General features: G+C 54.3%; 3 protein-coding genes across 3 annotated transcripts; 2 read left to right on the top strand and 1 right to left on the bottom strand.

The window, feature by feature from the left end:
• Positions 1-98: 98 nt before the first annotated feature.
• On the top strand, positions 99-1501 carry ISF_06736 (aspartokinase; the record flags this gene model as incomplete). Its single annotated transcript, XM_018850340.1, has 4 exons — positions 99-188; positions 403-506; positions 574-892; positions 962-1501. The coding sequence occupies 4 exons, from the start codon at positions 99-101 to the stop codon at positions 1499-1501; spliced, it is 1053 nt and encodes a 350-aa protein (XP_018702380.1).
• A 1542-nt stretch (positions 1502-3043) lies between these two features.
• Positions 3044-4603, top strand: ISF_06735 (FAD dependent oxidoreductase; the record flags this gene model as incomplete). Its single annotated transcript, XM_018850339.1, has 2 exons — positions 3044-3209; positions 3276-4603. The coding sequence occupies 2 exons, from the start codon at positions 3044-3046 to the stop codon at positions 4601-4603; spliced, it is 1494 nt and encodes a 497-aa protein (XP_018702379.1).
• Positions 4604-4767: 164 nt separating this feature from the next.
• Positions 4768-5115, bottom strand: ISF_06734 (hypothetical protein; the record flags this gene model as incomplete). Its single annotated transcript, XM_018850338.1, has 2 exons — positions 4768-5056; positions 5099-5115. The coding sequence occupies 2 exons, from the start codon at positions 5113-5115 to the stop codon at positions 4768-4770; spliced, it is 306 nt and encodes a 101-aa protein (XP_018702378.1).
• Positions 5116-18337: the final 13222 nt, after the last annotated feature.

Genomic DNA, 18337 nt, shown 5'->3' with positions numbered 1-18337 from the left:
GCGGCAGTATCCGTCATCAGTATCACTTATCAGTATTAGCCTCAACATCAATCACCAGTATCCCAGCAGCAGTAGCCATCCTCCCACAGGTTGACAACATGGGACCTTCCAACAATCACAACCACCCGGGCCTTGACTGGGTCGTCCAGAAGTTTGGCGGCACCAGCATAGGAAAGTACGCCTTTCAGGTACGCCGAGCCCCCCCTTCCCCCTCTTGAGGAGGCTGCCAGCACCTACATGTCCCTTCGCTGTACTGACGGTATGTCGGGAGTTTCTTTGCAGATTGCCAAAGACATTATTAGGTACGTACGTGGCTGGGCTGCACTGCAGCACCGATCCTGCACGTTTGCGTTCAAGCTTGACGCAAATACAAAAGAAAAGCATAAAAAAAAGGTATGAAAGGCTAATCGAGTGGCAAAACGCAGGGACTCGCTGCGTCGCAATCGGGTAGCCGTGGTGTGCTCGGCCCGGAGCACCACCTCTAAAGCGGCCGGCACCACAACACGGTAAGTACGGGATTTTCATGTCACAAAACTTATACTCGTCTTTTTATTAACGAGGCTTGCATTGCAGATTGATTGAAATTTTCAACGTTTTTGATGCGGCTAGAGTTGGGAACGGGCGGCAGCAGGCTGATGCCGTGGGCGCGCTACAGAGCAGCCTCCAGATTATTGTCGAGGAGCACCTCGTTGGGGCGGCACCTTCACTTGTGAACAAAGCCTCTCGGGATATCCTTGCCGCCAGACTATCTTTAGAAGCTCAAAATACAGTCTCGGCAGTCACCGAGGCGTTGAAAGCCCCGAAATATGACCACGGCTGGGTCCAGGACCTGCTGGTCAGTCTCGGGGAGAAGCTCAGCTGCCTTACCATGGTGGCTATTCTACAAGACCTAGTAAGACCTCGGTCCGTCCTTTCTTCAAGGATTCACCGCTTCTCTAACACATTATCTGCTTGCCAACAGGGCGTCGAGGCCGAATACGTAGATCTATCCTCCATCCTCCCGCCATCCTCCCCCTCCACGCCCGTTCACGACGACGCCAACTGCTACACCTCACTATCCGCCGCCATCGGCGCGCGCCTCTCTTCCTGCGGCCCGCGCGTCCCCGTCGCCACCGGCTTCTTCGGGCCCTCCAGCGGCGGGATGCTCGCGTCCACCGTCGGCCGCGGGTATACAGACCTATGCGCCGCGCTGGCCGCCGTCGGTCTCGCCGCCGTCGAGCTGCAGGTTTGGAAGGAAGTCGACGGGATCCTGACCGCCGACCCGTCGCGTGTGCCGGGTGCGCGCCTGGTGCCGCGTGGTGCACGCCCTGGCCGTCCGGCGGGTCGCGGAGGCACCTACGGCGATGGCGCTGCGCGTGTGCAACGTGAAGCGGCCGGCGGCGCCGGGCACGGTGGTCCTGCGGGAGGCCGGCGGAAGCAAGGCGGAGGCCAACGACTCGGACACGGACGGCGCGTCTCTCAAGTGCGGCGGCGGCGCGGAGTGCCGGGCGATCACGGCTAGGGACGATGCTTGCATGCTGCACGTCCAGCGGGAGCCGGTCTCGTGCTTCCCCTTAAGGAGGAGGGCAGCGGCGACGACGGTGGAATTTGTCACTCCGGGCGGCGCTGACATCGACGACAAGCCGCGACGGCCGACCTGGCGGTCGTGCGCGAAACGCCTACTACTACTTCCGGGACGACGGGGACCCGTCTCTTCGCAGAGCGCCAGCATCGTCACTCTCGTCTGTAGCCGCGCGGACGGCAACGGTCGGCTGGCAGGCCACGCGCGTGCTATTTTGAGAGCCGCGGGCATACATTCTACGCTGTTACCATTGGGTGAGTGCAAAGCTACAAATTTTAGCAAACAAAGGAATTCATTTGCTAATACTCGAGGTAGAGGATGACGACTTTGGCTGCATCTCATTCGTGGTACCGTCGCTGGAGACGGTTCGCGCAATGAACCTCTTACACGACCGACTTTGCTTGTCATTCGACGAATAGATTTATTCTGCATTATTTTTCAAAAAGCTATCCTCCAAGAGGAAATAAGGGCGCTAGGTTAGAACACTCATGGTCAAATTGTATACAGAAAAAGGTAGACAAAGACAAAGCACAGCTTCCACGTGCAGTGGCTTTTGCGTCCCGATTAGAGTTTTTCAGTCATTCCTGCGTACAGACGTTTGCTCCACTCGACGAAATCCTGGTGCAGAATTATCCGAGCCTCCAGATAACTATATTCACCTTGTAATAATCAACTCCTCGGACGGCATCGCGGAAAATGGGGTTAGGGGATAAGACGTCTCATACGAGTCATGCCACACGCATCACGCATCACGATTCACAGCCCCCCAAGGGTCGTTCCCATCGTCCATCCATGGCCCGATCTTAGTAATATCGCATAAACTATCGCATCTTCCAAAATGGATCGTAGCCGAATGGAACGTGACAAGCCCAATCTCTCCGCCCGGCAATGGAGAACCCTGATGGGGGCCGGGGGCCGTGATGCAGATGCAGACAGCCAAGGTCTCAGCCGCATCCGCCCGGCTTTCGGCAAAATACGCCGATACATACATCCATGCTCTCTGCATGGGTCTGCTTGCCTTTCTTTCTCCTTCTGGGATTTTGCCGATCTGCATGTAAGAAAATACGTGGCCGTGTCAAGGAAGCAACGGAATCAATCTTGGCCAAGTTGTCAGTCAATGCCTTCCCGGCAGGCTCCCGGCTGGAATGCCCAAACATGGACATGTCCTATTTTAGATGCTCGTTCAAGGTGTCTCGTCACCATCCCGCAACATTCCGCGTCCTGCAGGTCTCTCTTCATGTCCATGATGCAGTAATTATCGTAAGGCTGCTACCTGGCTGCGACAATTGTCCATTTCTCTTTACACCCTCAAAGCAGTAGTAATCGTTAGGCTGCTTCGTTATTGCGGCAATTCTCGATTCTTCTTCTCAACACCCGCTTCCACCTTATCCGCCTATACTTCCCTTCTCTACGTCACCGCACCTCATCTTTTTCCCTCCTCCTCCCGTCCCCGTCTCCCACTCACCACCCATCAAACCCCCAATGGACAAGCAAGACCCCATCATCGTCGTTGGTGCCGGCATCTTTGGCCTCAGCACCGCGCTGCACCTGGCCGAGGCCGGCTACGCCGACGTCACCGTCTTCGACCGCCACGCCGTCGACAAGACGCGCTACTCTTACTTTGACGGCTGCGACGGAGCATCCGCCGGTACGTCTGATCCCCCTCCCTCCCTGCGCTCGCAGTTTTTCGCTAACCTTCCATCCTCCCGTGCAGACGCCTCCAAGATCATCCGCTCGGCCTACGGCGGCCAGAAGGAGTACACCGATCTCAGCGCCGAGGCCATCGTCCTCTGGAACGCGTGGAACGAGGAGATCAAGACTGTCGACGAGGATAACGACCTCGGCCTCTCCCGGGACGACGTCATCTGGAATAACAACGGCGTGCTCATGTGCACCGACCAGCCCGTCCTGAGCGACTTTGACCGCGCCTCCGCACGCAACGCCAACCCCCCAGGCGGGGAGAAGCTCGCGCTCGTCACCAACGACCCGGAGGACCGCGCCGTGGCCGAGGCCAAGGGCCTCGCCCACGCTCTCAGCCCGTTCGCCAAACCCACCGTCGGCGTGCTGGACACCACCGGCGGCGTCGTCGTCGCCGACAAGGCGTGCTGCTTCGCCCTGTACAAGGCACGCAAGGCCGGCGCCAAGTTCATCCTCGGCGGCGGCGCCGGCACTTTTTCCTCGCTGCTCAAAAACGGCGAGGCCGTGGCGGGCATCAAGACGGCGGACGGCAAGGAGCACCCGGCCAAGACGGTGGTGATGGCGTGCGGCGGGTGGACGCCGTCGCTGGTGCCCGCGCTCGACGGCCTGTGCGAGACCACCGCCGGCTCGGTCCTGCTGTACCAGCTGCCCGAGGGCTCGCCGCTGCGGCGCACGCTCGGGTACGCCGAGTTCCCCGCGTTCATGTTCCGCCAGCGCGAGGGCGTGGACGGCGGGCTGTACGGCTTCCCCGCGGACCGTCGGGGGGTGGTCAAGATCGGGTACCGCGGGATCAAGTACACCAACCCCGTCGCGCAGGCCGACGGGCTCGACCGCAGCGTGCCGCGGACGCGCTGGACCACCGACGACGCGGCGGCCGGCCGCGGCGAGGACACGACGGGCGCCATCACGGACATCCCCGCCAAGGCGCACCAGGTCATCTCCGACTTTGTGGGCGAGTTCCTGCCGGCGCTGGTGGAGGGGGGCCGGGTGCCGGTGAAGATGAGCAGGCTGTGCTGGTACACGGACTCGTTCGACAACCACTACGTGGTGGACCGGGTGCCGGGGGTGAAGGGGCTGGCCTGCGCGACGGCGGGCAGCGGGCACGCGTTCAAGTACCTGCCCAACGTCGGCGCGTGGGTGGTGAGCATCCTGGAGGGCCGGGGGCTGGACCGCCCGCTGGCGAGGGCGTGGCGCTGGCGGGCGCTGGAGGAGGGCCGGGAGCCGGTCAACAAGCTGATGCTGGGCCGGGAGGACGGGAGGACGCTGGCGAACACGGAGCTGGTGACGGCCGAGGAGGAGGATGGAGGGCTGGCGAGGGCGTTGGCGAGCCAGAGTTTGAGTTAGAGGCATGGTGATGTGTTCGGAGGCAGTTGAACGCGTTTATCAGCAGCTATCAATGTTCAATATAAATTTAAAGAATTCAACTACGATCCGCTTTCACGTTTCGCTGATCAAGTCCAAAGGCTACTGTTAGATGCTTCTTCAAAGGATCACACCACAGCAAAGTTCTATACATTTTCCAGACCACCACCCAAAACTACTTGTACATAGTAGTAGCACGCAAACGACTTGAGCTGCTGCGCGCCGCCGACGCACTGCCCGTTGTAGAAGAGCTTCGTCGACGCGCCCGTGTAGTCCTTGTTGTAGAAGAAGTTGCACTGGAAGCTCCCCTGGTAGCAGTTGGCCATCTTGATGGCGTTGCCGTACTGGTAATTGTGGCAGTTGTCCTTGCCACCCCACAGCGGTGTGGCCCAGGTCACCTTGACCTCACCGATGTTCCGAGGCGGGAAATGCAGACTGGCCGTTGCCGTTGAAGTCTGGGCATTCGTTGTTACTCACAGAGCAAGAGCAGCCATGAGAGTACAAAAGGCATCTCATAAATGGGGTCCGGCGACCAGTCGAAAATTCAACATTCATAAAAAAAGATCACGGTAAGTGGAATGTCAAAAGGGAAGCGAACGTAAATTAGCAATACGGCTTAGGAAACAGGGACAGCGTTACCGCTCGCCAACTTTGGTGGCCAGTAGATTGCATGGCTTTGTACTGACGTAAATAGTTCTTACGCATAGTTTTATTGTTTCTAATACTAACTCCTCGGGTATAGAATTCTATCACTGTGAAGTGATAGAGCCCGCTGTAAGATAGATCATCCAGTAATCGTTTTTGAAGAGGAGGAAGACTTTCACCGTAACCACCACCTAAGCCTCGACCAAGGTACATGTCATGTGCTGCTGCACACAATACACCTGATGCAGGTGGCAGTGAGCATCTACGACTCTACCTATGTGTACGGCCAGAGCCAAGGTGGTGATAGATTATCTGTACTCTGCATCGCAGCTCCAGTCTGCCTTGGGCATCTCGACCCATGACATCAAGCCTCTGCCCAGCCATACACACTGCAGGCAATGATCAAAGTGGCGCCATTATTGATAAGCAGTATTCCGGAAAAGGTCTCACAGTGAAACACAGTTTCTCGCCGCCTTGCATAACTTGCTCGCTCGGCTACTCGTCTTTGCCTTGTCCTCTCTTTCCCCCGTCCCGTCCCGTCCGTCAACCTAAAAGGCAACCAAGTTTCTTCCTTCCCCAGACCATTAGGCACGGTACGCGTATCTGCAGCACTCTGTTTCCGCATTGCTCCTAATATCGGCTTGCATGCCGCTCGCCCGCCTGGTTTGCTTTTTTTGCCAATCATATAGCGCAAAGTGTTGCGACATGAGTGAGCCGGATGCCGCCCCATGGGGCATAGAAGTGGATGGATGACATGCAGGAGCCGTGCCCGTTTGATGTAACGGTGCATATGCGCTCCGGAAAGATGGGGTGAGAAACATTGTTTGGCTCTGGAATCTCGTCTTGTTGGCATAAATTTGACCGCGTGAAATTAACACGCGATGCTGCCCGACTTGATTGGGTCGGGGACGGGAAGGGGGCCGATCCCGAACGGGACACATTAACGAGGGCGACACGTGTCGCCAAAACGCGGCTCTGCGCCCTGACAGATTTTTTTCCCTTTCTTTTTTCCACTAGTTGAAATCATGCCATGTATCCAACGGGGTGCAAAAGCGTCCTCCATTCACCCTGGGAGGGTGGTCACGGCGTGGGTGGCTTGGTGGCGTGTAATTAGACAGTATGCACGTAGAATTACTGTTGTACCGCCTAACTCGTGTTGCCTCCCTTAGTATCAGAAGAATATTGCTTCGCACCAGTAGCTTAGTAAGTAGTGGGAGGGGTCAATCAACAGTCGTCGTTGTCGAAAACGCCGTTGGAACGCCTCAACCCTGCAACCAGCCCAGAACAGAATGCAAGACGTACTGCGACCAGATGACGAGGCATCTCAGCGCATGTGTGCGACTGCCTATCAAACATGGCTCGAACTTCGCGACCGTGCTATTGCCTCTCCGCTAGACTTCTCCTGCTTAGACATGGCAACCGCGTTCCTAAGTCATCCACGCCTGATTCCACAGCTGGAGTTGGCCAGAAGCTCAACATGCGTTCTCTACGCAACTAGGCTAACAGTCTGGGAAACAACAGGTAGTAAGAAATGTGGCTTGCTGTATTTTACTATGAAGACTGTGCTACAAGTAACAGCCCCCTGTGCAACTCCTGTTATCCTCGAGGGTAGCTGCTCAACGACACCCTGGACCGAATTCGGTGAGCATAGCGACCATGTACCAATTCTCACTCTGGCTTGGGCGTATGTCCTCTCTGCGCGCTGGGCAGAAATAATCCCTGGAGCAAATATGGAATATGCAAACAGCCGTGCACCATTATTAGTACCCGTTAGTGAGGCAACATGCTGCGATAACACTCCTATATCCGTACAACTGGGCGACGTGACTGACAACGCGCTGCGCTGGTGGGAGGCTGTTCTTGCGCCAGGCGAAGGCTGGGGGGCGCCTTCATCCGTCACAATAACCGAGATCTCAGGTCGCTATGGTCGGTGAGCCTCCAAACACTCGGTTTTATAATCCTTCTTAATAGCAAACCCCCCACCCTTCGCAATCATGCTGCAGCATCCTACACCACGGCGAGTGCCTACATCCTTGCGTATGTAGCATTCCATGGCATTTATGAACAGAGTTGCGCCGCATTCGCCGCCGCCCTGCTTTTGCCAACACGACGTCTAATATCCAAGTCTGTCCACTGGGCGCGTCCATACTTCTCTGGCAAGCGTCGCGTAGAGCACACTAAGAACGACGGAGAGCCACCCTGGGGGGAGAAACAAGCAGTAGCTCGACAAGCTACTTACTATGAGCTGCAATGCCACAGGCATACAGTCCATTTTAACTAGCAGTTTCATCGAGCCAGACATACTATATAACATCTGCGGTGCGTGGCTATAAGGGACATTTGCGGTCCTTGATGGCCCGTCCTCCCAGTAGCCCGTAGTCCTCGCACACATGCTGATGCGAAGATCACCACACCTTGACTTTCTTTGGCTGGGAGCCATACCCATGAGCGTGCAGCACCACATCATGAAGTGGGCACGAACGGCTCTATGTCTCGTCGACCTACAAGCCGCTGCTTGGACCGACACATTCCTCTCATTCATCCAGAGACCAGTTTCCGTCGAGCCCTTATTAACAGGCAGCATAACCCGGGCTGATGAGGCGCGACTGATGTTCCTGGCGCAGGACAGGCACCATAGCTTACCGCTCCTGGTACAATTTACGCCGTTCGGTTTTTTACTTCGGTCAGCGACTGCACCCTAGATGTGCAGTTGCATGCCCGTTGCGCTGGTGACCATGGTTTACGGTACGCAAGCATATCATGGAACTGCACCAACAACAATACGACCTTTGAGAACGGGACCGCGGATTTGCGGGGGGGTACCGAGCCACTGATTAAGATGCCAGACCAAGGGGCACCGGTTCCGTACGCCAAATTTGATCGCGATCGAGATTGCTCAGAGTTAACGACGCGAAACATGTTCAAGTGGCTACGGGGCGTGGACGGCTATCCAGTTGCTGAGCGAGCCATCCGTGAGCATGAGTGGATTGCCGATGACACAAGCTCGGATGAAGACAGTGATGTACGAGAAGAGGCGGTGGCTCAACTGTTGGTAAGAACGTTGGAAGGTGGCTATCAAGGGGAGTTACAACACGAAGCTACACGTTGTAGATACTGAATTGTCAGCCGAGGGATTCAAGTGACGAGTCGCGAGGTAAGGCATGCCACGTCGATTGGGTGCGCAGATCCCGTGAGGAGACCGGATTCTTTTCAGGGGGCAGGAGTCGAGACAGCAAAAGCCTGGGCTTGGAAAATGATAACCTCCGAGAGCGATATGATGCTATGATTTGCTGTTGGCACTGGACCGCGATGCCTGGCTCGCTGCACTTGTCTGGGACGTTGATTAGGAATACGCTTCTATGCCGACAGCTTCAGACGCGGTTTCATCGACTGTCTTGGGTCGGGTAGAAGATACTATTTCTGATCACACAACCCCCGGGACCGATATATCGGTAGCCCTATTCCTTTGATGACGCCGAAGCTGCCTCCGTCGCACATGCCAAGACACTTCAGTCTGGCCCGCCGGGCTCCTTCCAGGGAAGCCGATCAAATGATATAATCGCTTGATTACAGGTCAAAAAATCCCAAGATCGTAGCTGCGCCCGACTCGTGTGCGGAAATAAAAGTCCTGTGATCTGTTTTGCGATTTGGGGAACAAGGTGATGGTGTGAGGTGGGAACGGATGGCCTCATCTCGTCCACGCCAGCGCAGATATTACAGTAAAAAGACAGGAACTGTAGTACTTGACAAAATAGTTTGAATCGACAACACTCCTCACCCGCAGTGAAAGACTCGGAATCATTGCTGCAAATGGCGTGCTGATATGGCCCGTTTGACTGTTGTCAGGCTGCCCACCTACAGCTACCCATCGCATTTGGTGACGAAAATGAGAGATGAGCAGTGAGTCCCAGTTTCATCGCGATGCGAGTGATCAACGTTGCCTACGACTCATGTGCTCGTCGAGCGCAGTCTGGGTGGTTATTCCTTTTGGTCCGCTCGCTGTTCCATCGACGGTGCATCAGCGCCGTTTAACGCGGCTTGCACAAATCCGCGTCGATATTCAATGCCGACAATGTGCCAGACCCCTGCCATGACGAGCACTGCCGTGCGTTCGTCCTGTCAGAAAAAAAGTTGTGGGCGAGGCTGAGAGTTGTCTGGGTTCTATTTTCGAAACATTGCTCACAAGGATGACGATGACGAACTAGGCACCCGAAAATATCAGGAGATTTGTAAAGCCCAAAACAGTAAAAAATAAAAAATAAAAAAAACAGTCGCAATATTAAAAGCCCACGAAGGGGGGGGGGGATGGCAGCGCGTCATTCAGCCCCTGTAAACTGACGACTTCACGACGCCGCGTCCCATCCCATGTGGTGTCTTTGACTTGCCCTCCTCGCGCCGTTGTGGAGGTGGCGCTGTATATTCTAATCTTCTTTTCTTTTTTTCCCTCTTTCTCAACTACCCAGTCCCTTGTAACAGGGACTTGAACAGGGATGGCAATTAAAAACTGATAGATCAAATCGCAAGCGAGTGGCTTTCACGCTACCCAGCGAGGCGCCTTGCCAGGGTCTCCCCCCTCCCCCCCTGGACGCCTTGTTCATACCCAGTAGATATCATTTTTCTGAATTTTCCTTCTTGCGCCTCGCAGCCTCCCCTGAGTGGCATCCTCTGATTGGCTTATGGACTGGTAAATGAGAAAAAGCCCGCCCCGAGGCTGAACGAGGGGGGGTTGGGTGGCCATTGTCCTGCTTGTGGGTGGTGATTGGCCATCATTTCCAGGTGGAAGAGGCGTGCTTCGGAACGTCCGAGAATGGTTCTAGAAACGGTGATGAAATAGGAAGAAAAAGAAAAAAAAATGAAAGGGCGTGTTGGACTTTATCGATGATTGATACTCGAAAGGGCATCGACTCTGCGACGCTGGCGTTTAGGAGGCTGACCTTTGACTTACAGCCATGGGTGAGCTAGTTGCGAATACCCTTACCATTTACTATGTGCGCCGGCAGTTGTGTTTTGTTATTGGCATGAAGGCCCCCCTGGCGGCGTTGATTAATCAAGCTTGTCACACTTTGATACCTGCCCTTGCAGTCGCAATACGTTGTCATGTTGCTGTTGCTGCTGCTGCTGTTGTTGTTGTTGTTGTCGTCTGCTGCGCAGGGACCGTTTTGTCTCGGAGCAGATCCCTATTTGTATACTTTTTCGTCGATACGGACCGTCTTCTCGGCAAGACCCTTTTTTTTTTCTTTCCGTGGGCGGGCGGCGGCATTCCTCGTTGCATTCAAGTCAACGCACGAGGCTGGAGGGCTGCGCCCTGACACCCGTCTTGGCTTTGCCTCACGATAACAACGCCACCAGGCAGAGAAAGGAGGCTTTCTTGTTCTCCAGCACCAGGAAACGACCAGGACTATTGCTCCAGGATAACAGGACCGGCCAACTGTAGTCCGTCCCGATGTGACCAGTCATCGGCGTCGGGAGCTGGCGTCAAGGCGCATGCTGTGCGAGGCAGGGTCCGCGATGCCGTCATGTGTCGGACAACGTGTTGCGTGAGCAGTCAAGCTCGACGAGGCGTGGTTACGGGGTGGTTTCACTGCCAAGCCGTCATAAATGACAGCAACTGATCGATGGGCCCAACGCACAACCTGTCCGACATCTGTCGCTCGGCGCGCAGACGACCGGCACAAAGATGGACGCACCTATAACTAGCCGCTAACCTGTAGAGAAGTAACTGCTGGTCCGACTGTGACAAGCCACCCCAGATTATAATAGCAAGATCCTCTCGTGACAAGGCCTGGCAAGGGGCCTTGGTGGTTTCGACGGCCTGGTATGTGCGGCGAGCGCCTCTGCCGAGCCGGAGGACGAGCCCAGGCACTATTATCACGACTTTTTTTTTATGACAGGGACAGGGCCGGTCGAATCATGCGCAGCCTCGTCCTCACGGGGCTTCAGACAGCGGGGACACGATCAGCGGAATGGCATTTTACATGTTTTCTTTAATGGAGTTCATCCACTGTTTCATACATCTTTATCCAAAATGACAAGGGAAAAAAACGGGCTCAATGACGTATTGGCATAATTATTTCCAGAGGTATTAAGAGTCGGCTCCATCCGACAGGAAGAGGTGCATGCTGCAGAACAAACGTCGATGCGACAAAAAGCAAAACGTAATAGTGCGTTTCTGAGCGCGCCGACGACGATCATTTGAGAGAGTGGTGACGACGGTGTTCTGGCCGGGGTGCTGCGTCGGGCTGGTGGTTAGAACACCGCGCCGAGAGAAAAATATGATATAATATCATATCTTATGATACGATAAAATGTATTCCTAGCGTGCCACACGGTACGTAGTCGGGGGGCGATGGCAGAAAATTGTCTTGGAACATTGTTGCGCCTAGTATCGCGATGTTGCAAAGAACATGGGCAGTAACGTTCCCGTTGGGGACAATATGGCCGAGGGCAGAAGACCAATGGCCGCTCGTTCTTGAAAGAGGACAAAGAACCGGCGAGGCCGTCGAGGGAAAGCCACAGCCGGACGGAGGTTGCACCGGTCCGAATCGTCTAGGAGCTAACTAACCTGTAGGGGGGAGGGGTGCATCGGATGCAACCTGGAAGACTCGGTTTTGAACCTCAAGGTATTTTTCAAAATTACCTGAATTTCTCTTCTTTTCGTAGGGAATACCGCCGAAAGGAAATGAACGCTCGCCTTTCCTTATGGCGGAACAAGAGCAAGCTGTATCAGGGTTTGCACGGGCTTGTTCACGAACCAACGAGGCTGTGTAGGCCGAGGAACTTGCTCAACATGCAGCGTTCCTGAGCTAATAAACGGGCTCGCTCTGCATTGCGTGAAAAAAAAACAAGACCCCCCCGCAATGACCCCAAGCTGCGGACGGACGGACGGACCAGTTTGCGTTGGTTCATCGTCCTTTCCCTTCGCTAACAAAGTTAGCGGGCCGCTCGGGTCGGCCAGCTCTAGCCATGGCGAGTTAGCGGCCCGGCCGTCCGTGCTTGCAGAAGACGGGTAATAAGCGTGCCTGCAGGACGCGAGGCCGGGCGGCGGAGGTGTGCGTCGGGGAGGGGGGGGTTGCGAGAGACAAGAAGCTCATAGTTGGCCATCATGTTGGCCAAGGCGAGAAAAAAAAAAAAAAAAAAAAAGTCTGATATCGCCTCGAGCATCTTCGTATGCACATACCCGCGCGTCGGCCCCAACCCCCCGTCCGTTATCACAAGTTGCAGTCTTCTTGTTTTACAGCGTCGCATTTTCATGCGCCTCCATGCACTCCATGGCGGAGGAGAGTACTTGCCGCATGTCAATCAATATTCGTAATACGACTGCGGCTTCGTTGCATCTGTCACGTCGCACAATCAATGCAGCGGAACGACTTCCCCTGATGAAAGATGACCTATGCACGGCGTGGAAAAGGGTTCTTCTTATCCGAGATATTACGAGAGAAGGCAAACAGCTTATGCCATTAGCTGGCTCTTGGCAGAGTTAAGGTTGTGCCTTGCATAAAAGTTCAGCTGCGATGGCCTTGGGGCATTGTGCATTGTGCAGATGCCAAGAGCCGCCTTTGCCGAAATAATCCGCCGACTTGTATTTCATGTATTTCATGTATTGATTCACAATTAGCCGTTTGTTTTGCGACTCTAACATATAGAACCCTGAGTCAATCAACACAACGACAACTCCAAGTCAACTCTTCCCAAGACATGGCTGTTTCTAGTACCGCCCATTCCGCGTTTATTAACAACCTTGCTTTTTCTTTAAAGAAATGGTAGCAACACTATTGATAAGCAGCCCTCTTGCACCTGTCTCAAAGTGTCCCTGTTCAACCACCTAGCGCTGGTTTGAGTCTCGCTTACGACAACAACCCCAACCCAAGTCCTACCAAAATCTCGGTCAGTCCCCGGTCAGCGCCCCGGGTCCCCGGTGAAGGGGGTGCAAGCGGGTGGAAGTTTGTGTGAGTTGACGTGCGTCATCTTCGTTGTTTGGCTGGGTTGGGCAAGGGCTTTGGTGCCCGTGACTCAGAGCAGATTCACAAACTGGAATAAAAATGAAGAGCATCTCCCCCCTGTCAGGTCATCGCTTCCACAATGTCCTTTTACAGCCTGACAGTAATGCTAAAGAAAAGGGCAGGATGCAAACTACGACTGCGACGGGTGGATAGCCGCTAAAAAGGACGGACCGTAGCCACCTGGAGACTACCTGTTTCTATTTTCGACTAGATCTTGCCCCTTGTATCTGTCTGGCAATGGCAGTTACTCCGTTGTACGATACGCTTGCACTGATTCCTTTAAGCAGAAACGAAAAAAAAAAAAAGAAAGAGAATTAATTCCTGACACACGACTTGGTCCTCTCCGCAAGGTTCCGCCGAAGACGACCAGATTTCATTGGACAAGGGGTGAGAAGAAGCTTGACAGCTCCAGGTCCCTTGTCTTGTTAGACGAGGCAATACGCACTAATTCGTACCCCGGAGTATTTGAAATATTGATTCGAGGAGAGAAAAAAAGAGACAACGCCAGTTACCACGAACCTGGTTTGCTCTGCTGGGCCTGAGGCCTTGTGGCTGAGGACATCGGCAACCTCACCAGAATTTCGGCTACGCCGATCAACGAGATCAAAAACCCAATGGCCCGGGGATTGGCTCATTGCGCTGCTAGCGTCTCTCTATTCGAAACCTTTGTCCTTTGTCCGCAGATTGACTACACACTCGTGGTCACCAGGGTGTACTGTATGTATGCACGTATGTCCTTGGACCAGTCATGTTGGCCATCACCAAAAAACCCTATTAGCGTCACCGTCTTGTCCAAATGACCACCAACTGCTCCCCTCCAGGTCATCTACTGGCGGCGTTACATGGGGCGAATTTACTTGTACATACATTGACCATAATACCGGCCGCCCGTCATCCCACCACCACCACCGTCATGAACTTGGGGTTCCTGCTGTCGCACGGGACGCTGCCGAGAGGGCTGTGTCTTTTCTCACCCTCATCCATCCCAGCGACCCGGTAGGCCGCCTCTTGTTGGCCGTCGTGTGATTTGAGCGTTTTCTCACGAGATTTGCCAGCCTGTCTCGATATTTCCGACCCCTTGTCTCTCTTTTGTCCATGAGCGGACGTCGGCGCAGGGCTCCGGCCATCGACCGAAAGTGACACACGCAATGTGCGCCCCAAAAAAAACCTTGCCTCTGAAAACACTTCGCCGCACAGGGCAATACGGAGCATCTGCGACAAAGTCCGCTACAACTGGAAGATTACAAACTTGGCCTGTGGCGGGCTACACAGCCTAGTCGGAGCTGAAAAGCCCAGGCCAGCCTCGCCTCTGTGTCGGAGAATTGTTGGCGCAAAAGCCTCGTTGATAATCTCCAACCTAGTTACATGTAGACTCCCAATCCGTCACCAACGAAAAGGGCTTGTCCGTATTTGACAATACAACAGTCCCAGCCTCAGTTTAGCCCAAGCAAAGCTGGCGGTTGCACTAAATAGCTAAAAACCAATCTAACTATTATTGGCGGGACGTTGCTAGTTAGTGTCACCGTTTGGCCTACCTGGGTCGTGATCAACTGGTGCCCCTTTGTGCCAGCATTTCTCTTCATGTGCTTCGAGGCTTCAAGGCTTCATCTTCTTTCTTTTTCTGTTTGTGCGTGCGTAGTTCCCGTACAGGGTCTTAGTGCCCGCTTTCCCGTGTCAAAGAGCAAGTTAAAATCTGCGAGAGAGCCAATGCTTCACCGGAATGTGGCACGCCATCCCCTGCCCACCGTCGTCATCGGGGGGCACAGCCAGACGAGAAGGAGACAGAGAGAGAGGGAGAGAGAGATTGGGCGCTTACGCTTGCCCCGTCTACTGAGGGGCTGGCCTGTGCAGATCCTTGCCCCTCGGTTTTTCGCAGCCTTGCAATATTTGCGACATGGCAGGGCTGTTGCATACCCCAGTTACTGTAACTACTTTATCCCATAAAACCGTATCGAGTTTACGGTCGTCCAAGTCCATCTCTAATTTACCCCCGAAGGCGCGAGATCAAACTCAAATTTGTGCCGTTTTTGTTCGGGGTTTTTTTTTTTTTTTTTTTTTTTTTTTTTTTGGTCGCGGGGCGATGCCGCTGTCAACTGACCCGAGCGTGCCGCATGGAGACAAGATGCCCGCACGCCGACTAACTAGTGTAGGGAGCCCGTTGTCTGTTCTTTTTAGTCTGTATTTTAGTTGTCCGGAGTCCGTAGCTAACGACTAACTATTCGCCCTTTTCCCTTGTCGTGCAACCCACTCCGGCCTGCGGTAGACAGGGGGCGGGCCGGCCTGTCAAAGGAACAAAAGGTTGCGTGTCGTTTTTGTGCGTCTGTATCTGTGTTCTGTGTGTGTTTGTGGTGCAACCAAGGGACGACGACGACGGGAAGTCCGGCAGCCAGCTGCTTCTCATCCGTATCAGTTACACAGCGCGCGTCGCACAATTGTGAGTCAGGGTCCAACGAGTTGGACCGTGTGGAAAGACGCAAAGCCACAAACGTGTCGAGACTTGAATCTCGAAGATGCCTCTTGTCTGAGCTGAGCCTCGATGACATGCCTGCCGCTTTGGGACAGACTATGCACACACACAACACAACTCAACTTACATCTACGACTCAAGTTCTACACTTCTGCCACCATGGAGTATGGAGACATCTCCCCCATCCATCCACCGAGTAAAAGCCCCTCCCCCGTTCAATCCCACCTTTGTCCGCTTTCTTGGCGCCTTGCCGTGAGGGTCGCGACCAGGTCTGCCTTCGCGTTATTGGATCCCGAGTGCGGGTGGGGGGGTTTGGTGGCGCTTTTGCTAACCTGCTTGCTCTCTTCCCCCAGAAAAAAGCCTTCTGGCCTAAACAGATGATGAGATTGAATAATACAGTGGCATTATAGATATGGGACGATGATGGCTCTCCTAATACTAAGCCATACACACACACACACACACACACACACACACACATTTCCTTGCAAGTTGCTTTTGTTCCGTGTTTGGCGCGATTTGCCACGCGAGCTTCGCCCTTTAACGGCGTAGAAACTAGCGAAAAACGGGAAAAAAGCCAACAAAAAAAGGAAAAACTTTTATCGTTTTTTTTTTGCCACCACCAGTTCGTAAACTCTCGCCCTCCGTACATCGGAGACCACATCCCAAAGGGACATGGCCGCGCGTAATCTGGAATCCGAGGCAGATCCCCATCATCATCAAAGGTCTCGGCGCCAGGACGATGGTGGCGCCCAAATAGAATGGTGGTCAATGCCGGGTTACTTCTGCAGCCCGCCACTATAGTTCCAGGGATTTTTCTTATTACTTTGTTCCTGCACGGGATATCTGACCAGAAAACAGGGGACCCGAGAAAACCGGGGGAAAGAAGGCGAGGCTAGAACCTTGGGTCCCTCTCCTCTCCCCTCTGGCCTGTAGCGAGGAATTCCTTCCGCCCTCCTGGCAATTTAGCCCTGTTCATCTTTACTGTGTGCATGTCTCTGATATCTGCCGAAAGATGCGGGCGTCCCATCCCAATTGCATCCCCCCCCCCCACGCATGGCAGTGGATAAAGTATTTCGTGGTGACATTCTAGGAGGAGCAGGAAGGAGGGACGAGGAGCGAGGCGGAGGGGAATCTACCCAAAACTCCACTGCCATGCGACGCCTCTTCTAGGCGTTTGCTTGTGGAATCGCAGTAGTCGTGGCTGGGCATCACTCCTGAGTGAGATGGAGTTTAAGAAAGAAAGGAAGAAGCAAATAGACAGGCCTAGGAAATGCAGGGTTCAAACGGCTTGTTTCCGTGCTCGTATATGTCTGTGCCTATCGACCTACCCCAACAAATACCTCGTCTGAGTACCTACATGATGTGCCGAGACTTGTCAAAAGCAAAGACAGGGGAACAAGGACGCTGTCTTCCCACCTAAGCGTTTACTTGAATAAAATAAAATAACAAAAAAACTATGTTAGGGCATCTTAGTGTCTTGCCTCGGTCACTTGCCAGAATGGGCCTCCCGTCGCATCCGCCGCTGCCGCTGGCATCGTGGGCATTTCTCGTCCTTCTTCTGGGTAGTGTCTTGGGACGACGATCGGCCCCGTCGTAAATTGCGTTGAGAAACCACGTCCTCGTACAAATCTGCGTGCGTCCTCTCTGGCCTGCCCCCGCACGGGTACATCAAATCTACCGTGCTTGTTCGCTACCCTAGTGTCATCAAATAAACAGCTTCTAACAATCAGCTCAGTGGAGTTGCAAAGCTGGAATTAGATATCTACATTGGTTGGAGAGGGAAAAAAAAATGGGTTGGGGATTCGATCGCCCATTTTTTTCACAATGCGGAGAGAAGGCCCGCTTGCTTGCTGAGATTTGCCAGCCCCAGCGTCGCAGCTCAAACGGGGTTGATGAGGACATGGATGGAGCTGGCGATGCCTCCCTCTCTCTGCTGGGCTGGTAGGAAGAGGGCGCCCATCAAGGCGCCCATCAAGCTCACGCCCAGTTACCATCACATTACTACTGGCTGTGCGGAGAAGCCTGGGCAGTAATATTCCTCAGGGTGCGGAGAACGTAGGTGGTGGCGCTGATTTTCTAATAAATCTGCAGGTTTGTTGCTGATCATTCCCTCGTTCTCATTGGAGAGAGGCTGGGCCGTTGCATACTCGCTAGCTGGGGGGGCGGGGGGCCAGACGAGTCCTGCAGCATGGGAATTCCTCCTCAGCAAAAACAATGTTACAGGTCATCATTTGCGGCATCAAAGCAACCACGAGGGCTTCCTGCAGGGTTGTTCAAGGCTGGCTGGGTTGACCGGCTGGCGGCGTACAATTGCATGCCACGCCTGGCGGATAGCCCATACATGTGTGGGCGTCACGGTACTTTCCCGAAGCTTGTAGGCTGGTAGACGGCTGGTAGACGGCCATGTCTATGTAGGTACGGAGTATTGTGCCAACGTTCGAGGTAAAAAGGTATGCATTCCTTCTTTGTGCGACCTCGGTCAACAACGTGAGCCAGAGACACTGTGCTGTCCCAAGACAAGTTGGTAGGACAGGGGCGGCCAAGTGGGTAAAAGGCGCTTGTTAGGACGATAATCCGGGGGGAGAGGGGGGGGGGGGGGGG

The sequence above is a fragment of the Cordyceps fumosorosea genome (genome assembly GCF_001636725.1).
Source record: "Cordyceps fumosorosea ARSEF 2679 chromosome Unknown scaffold_18, whole genome shotgun sequence".
Lineage (NCBI taxonomy): Eukaryota > Fungi > Ascomycota > Sordariomycetes > Hypocreales > Cordycipitaceae > Cordyceps > Cordyceps fumosorosea.
This window is presented reverse-complemented; position numbering and strand designations above follow the sequence as displayed.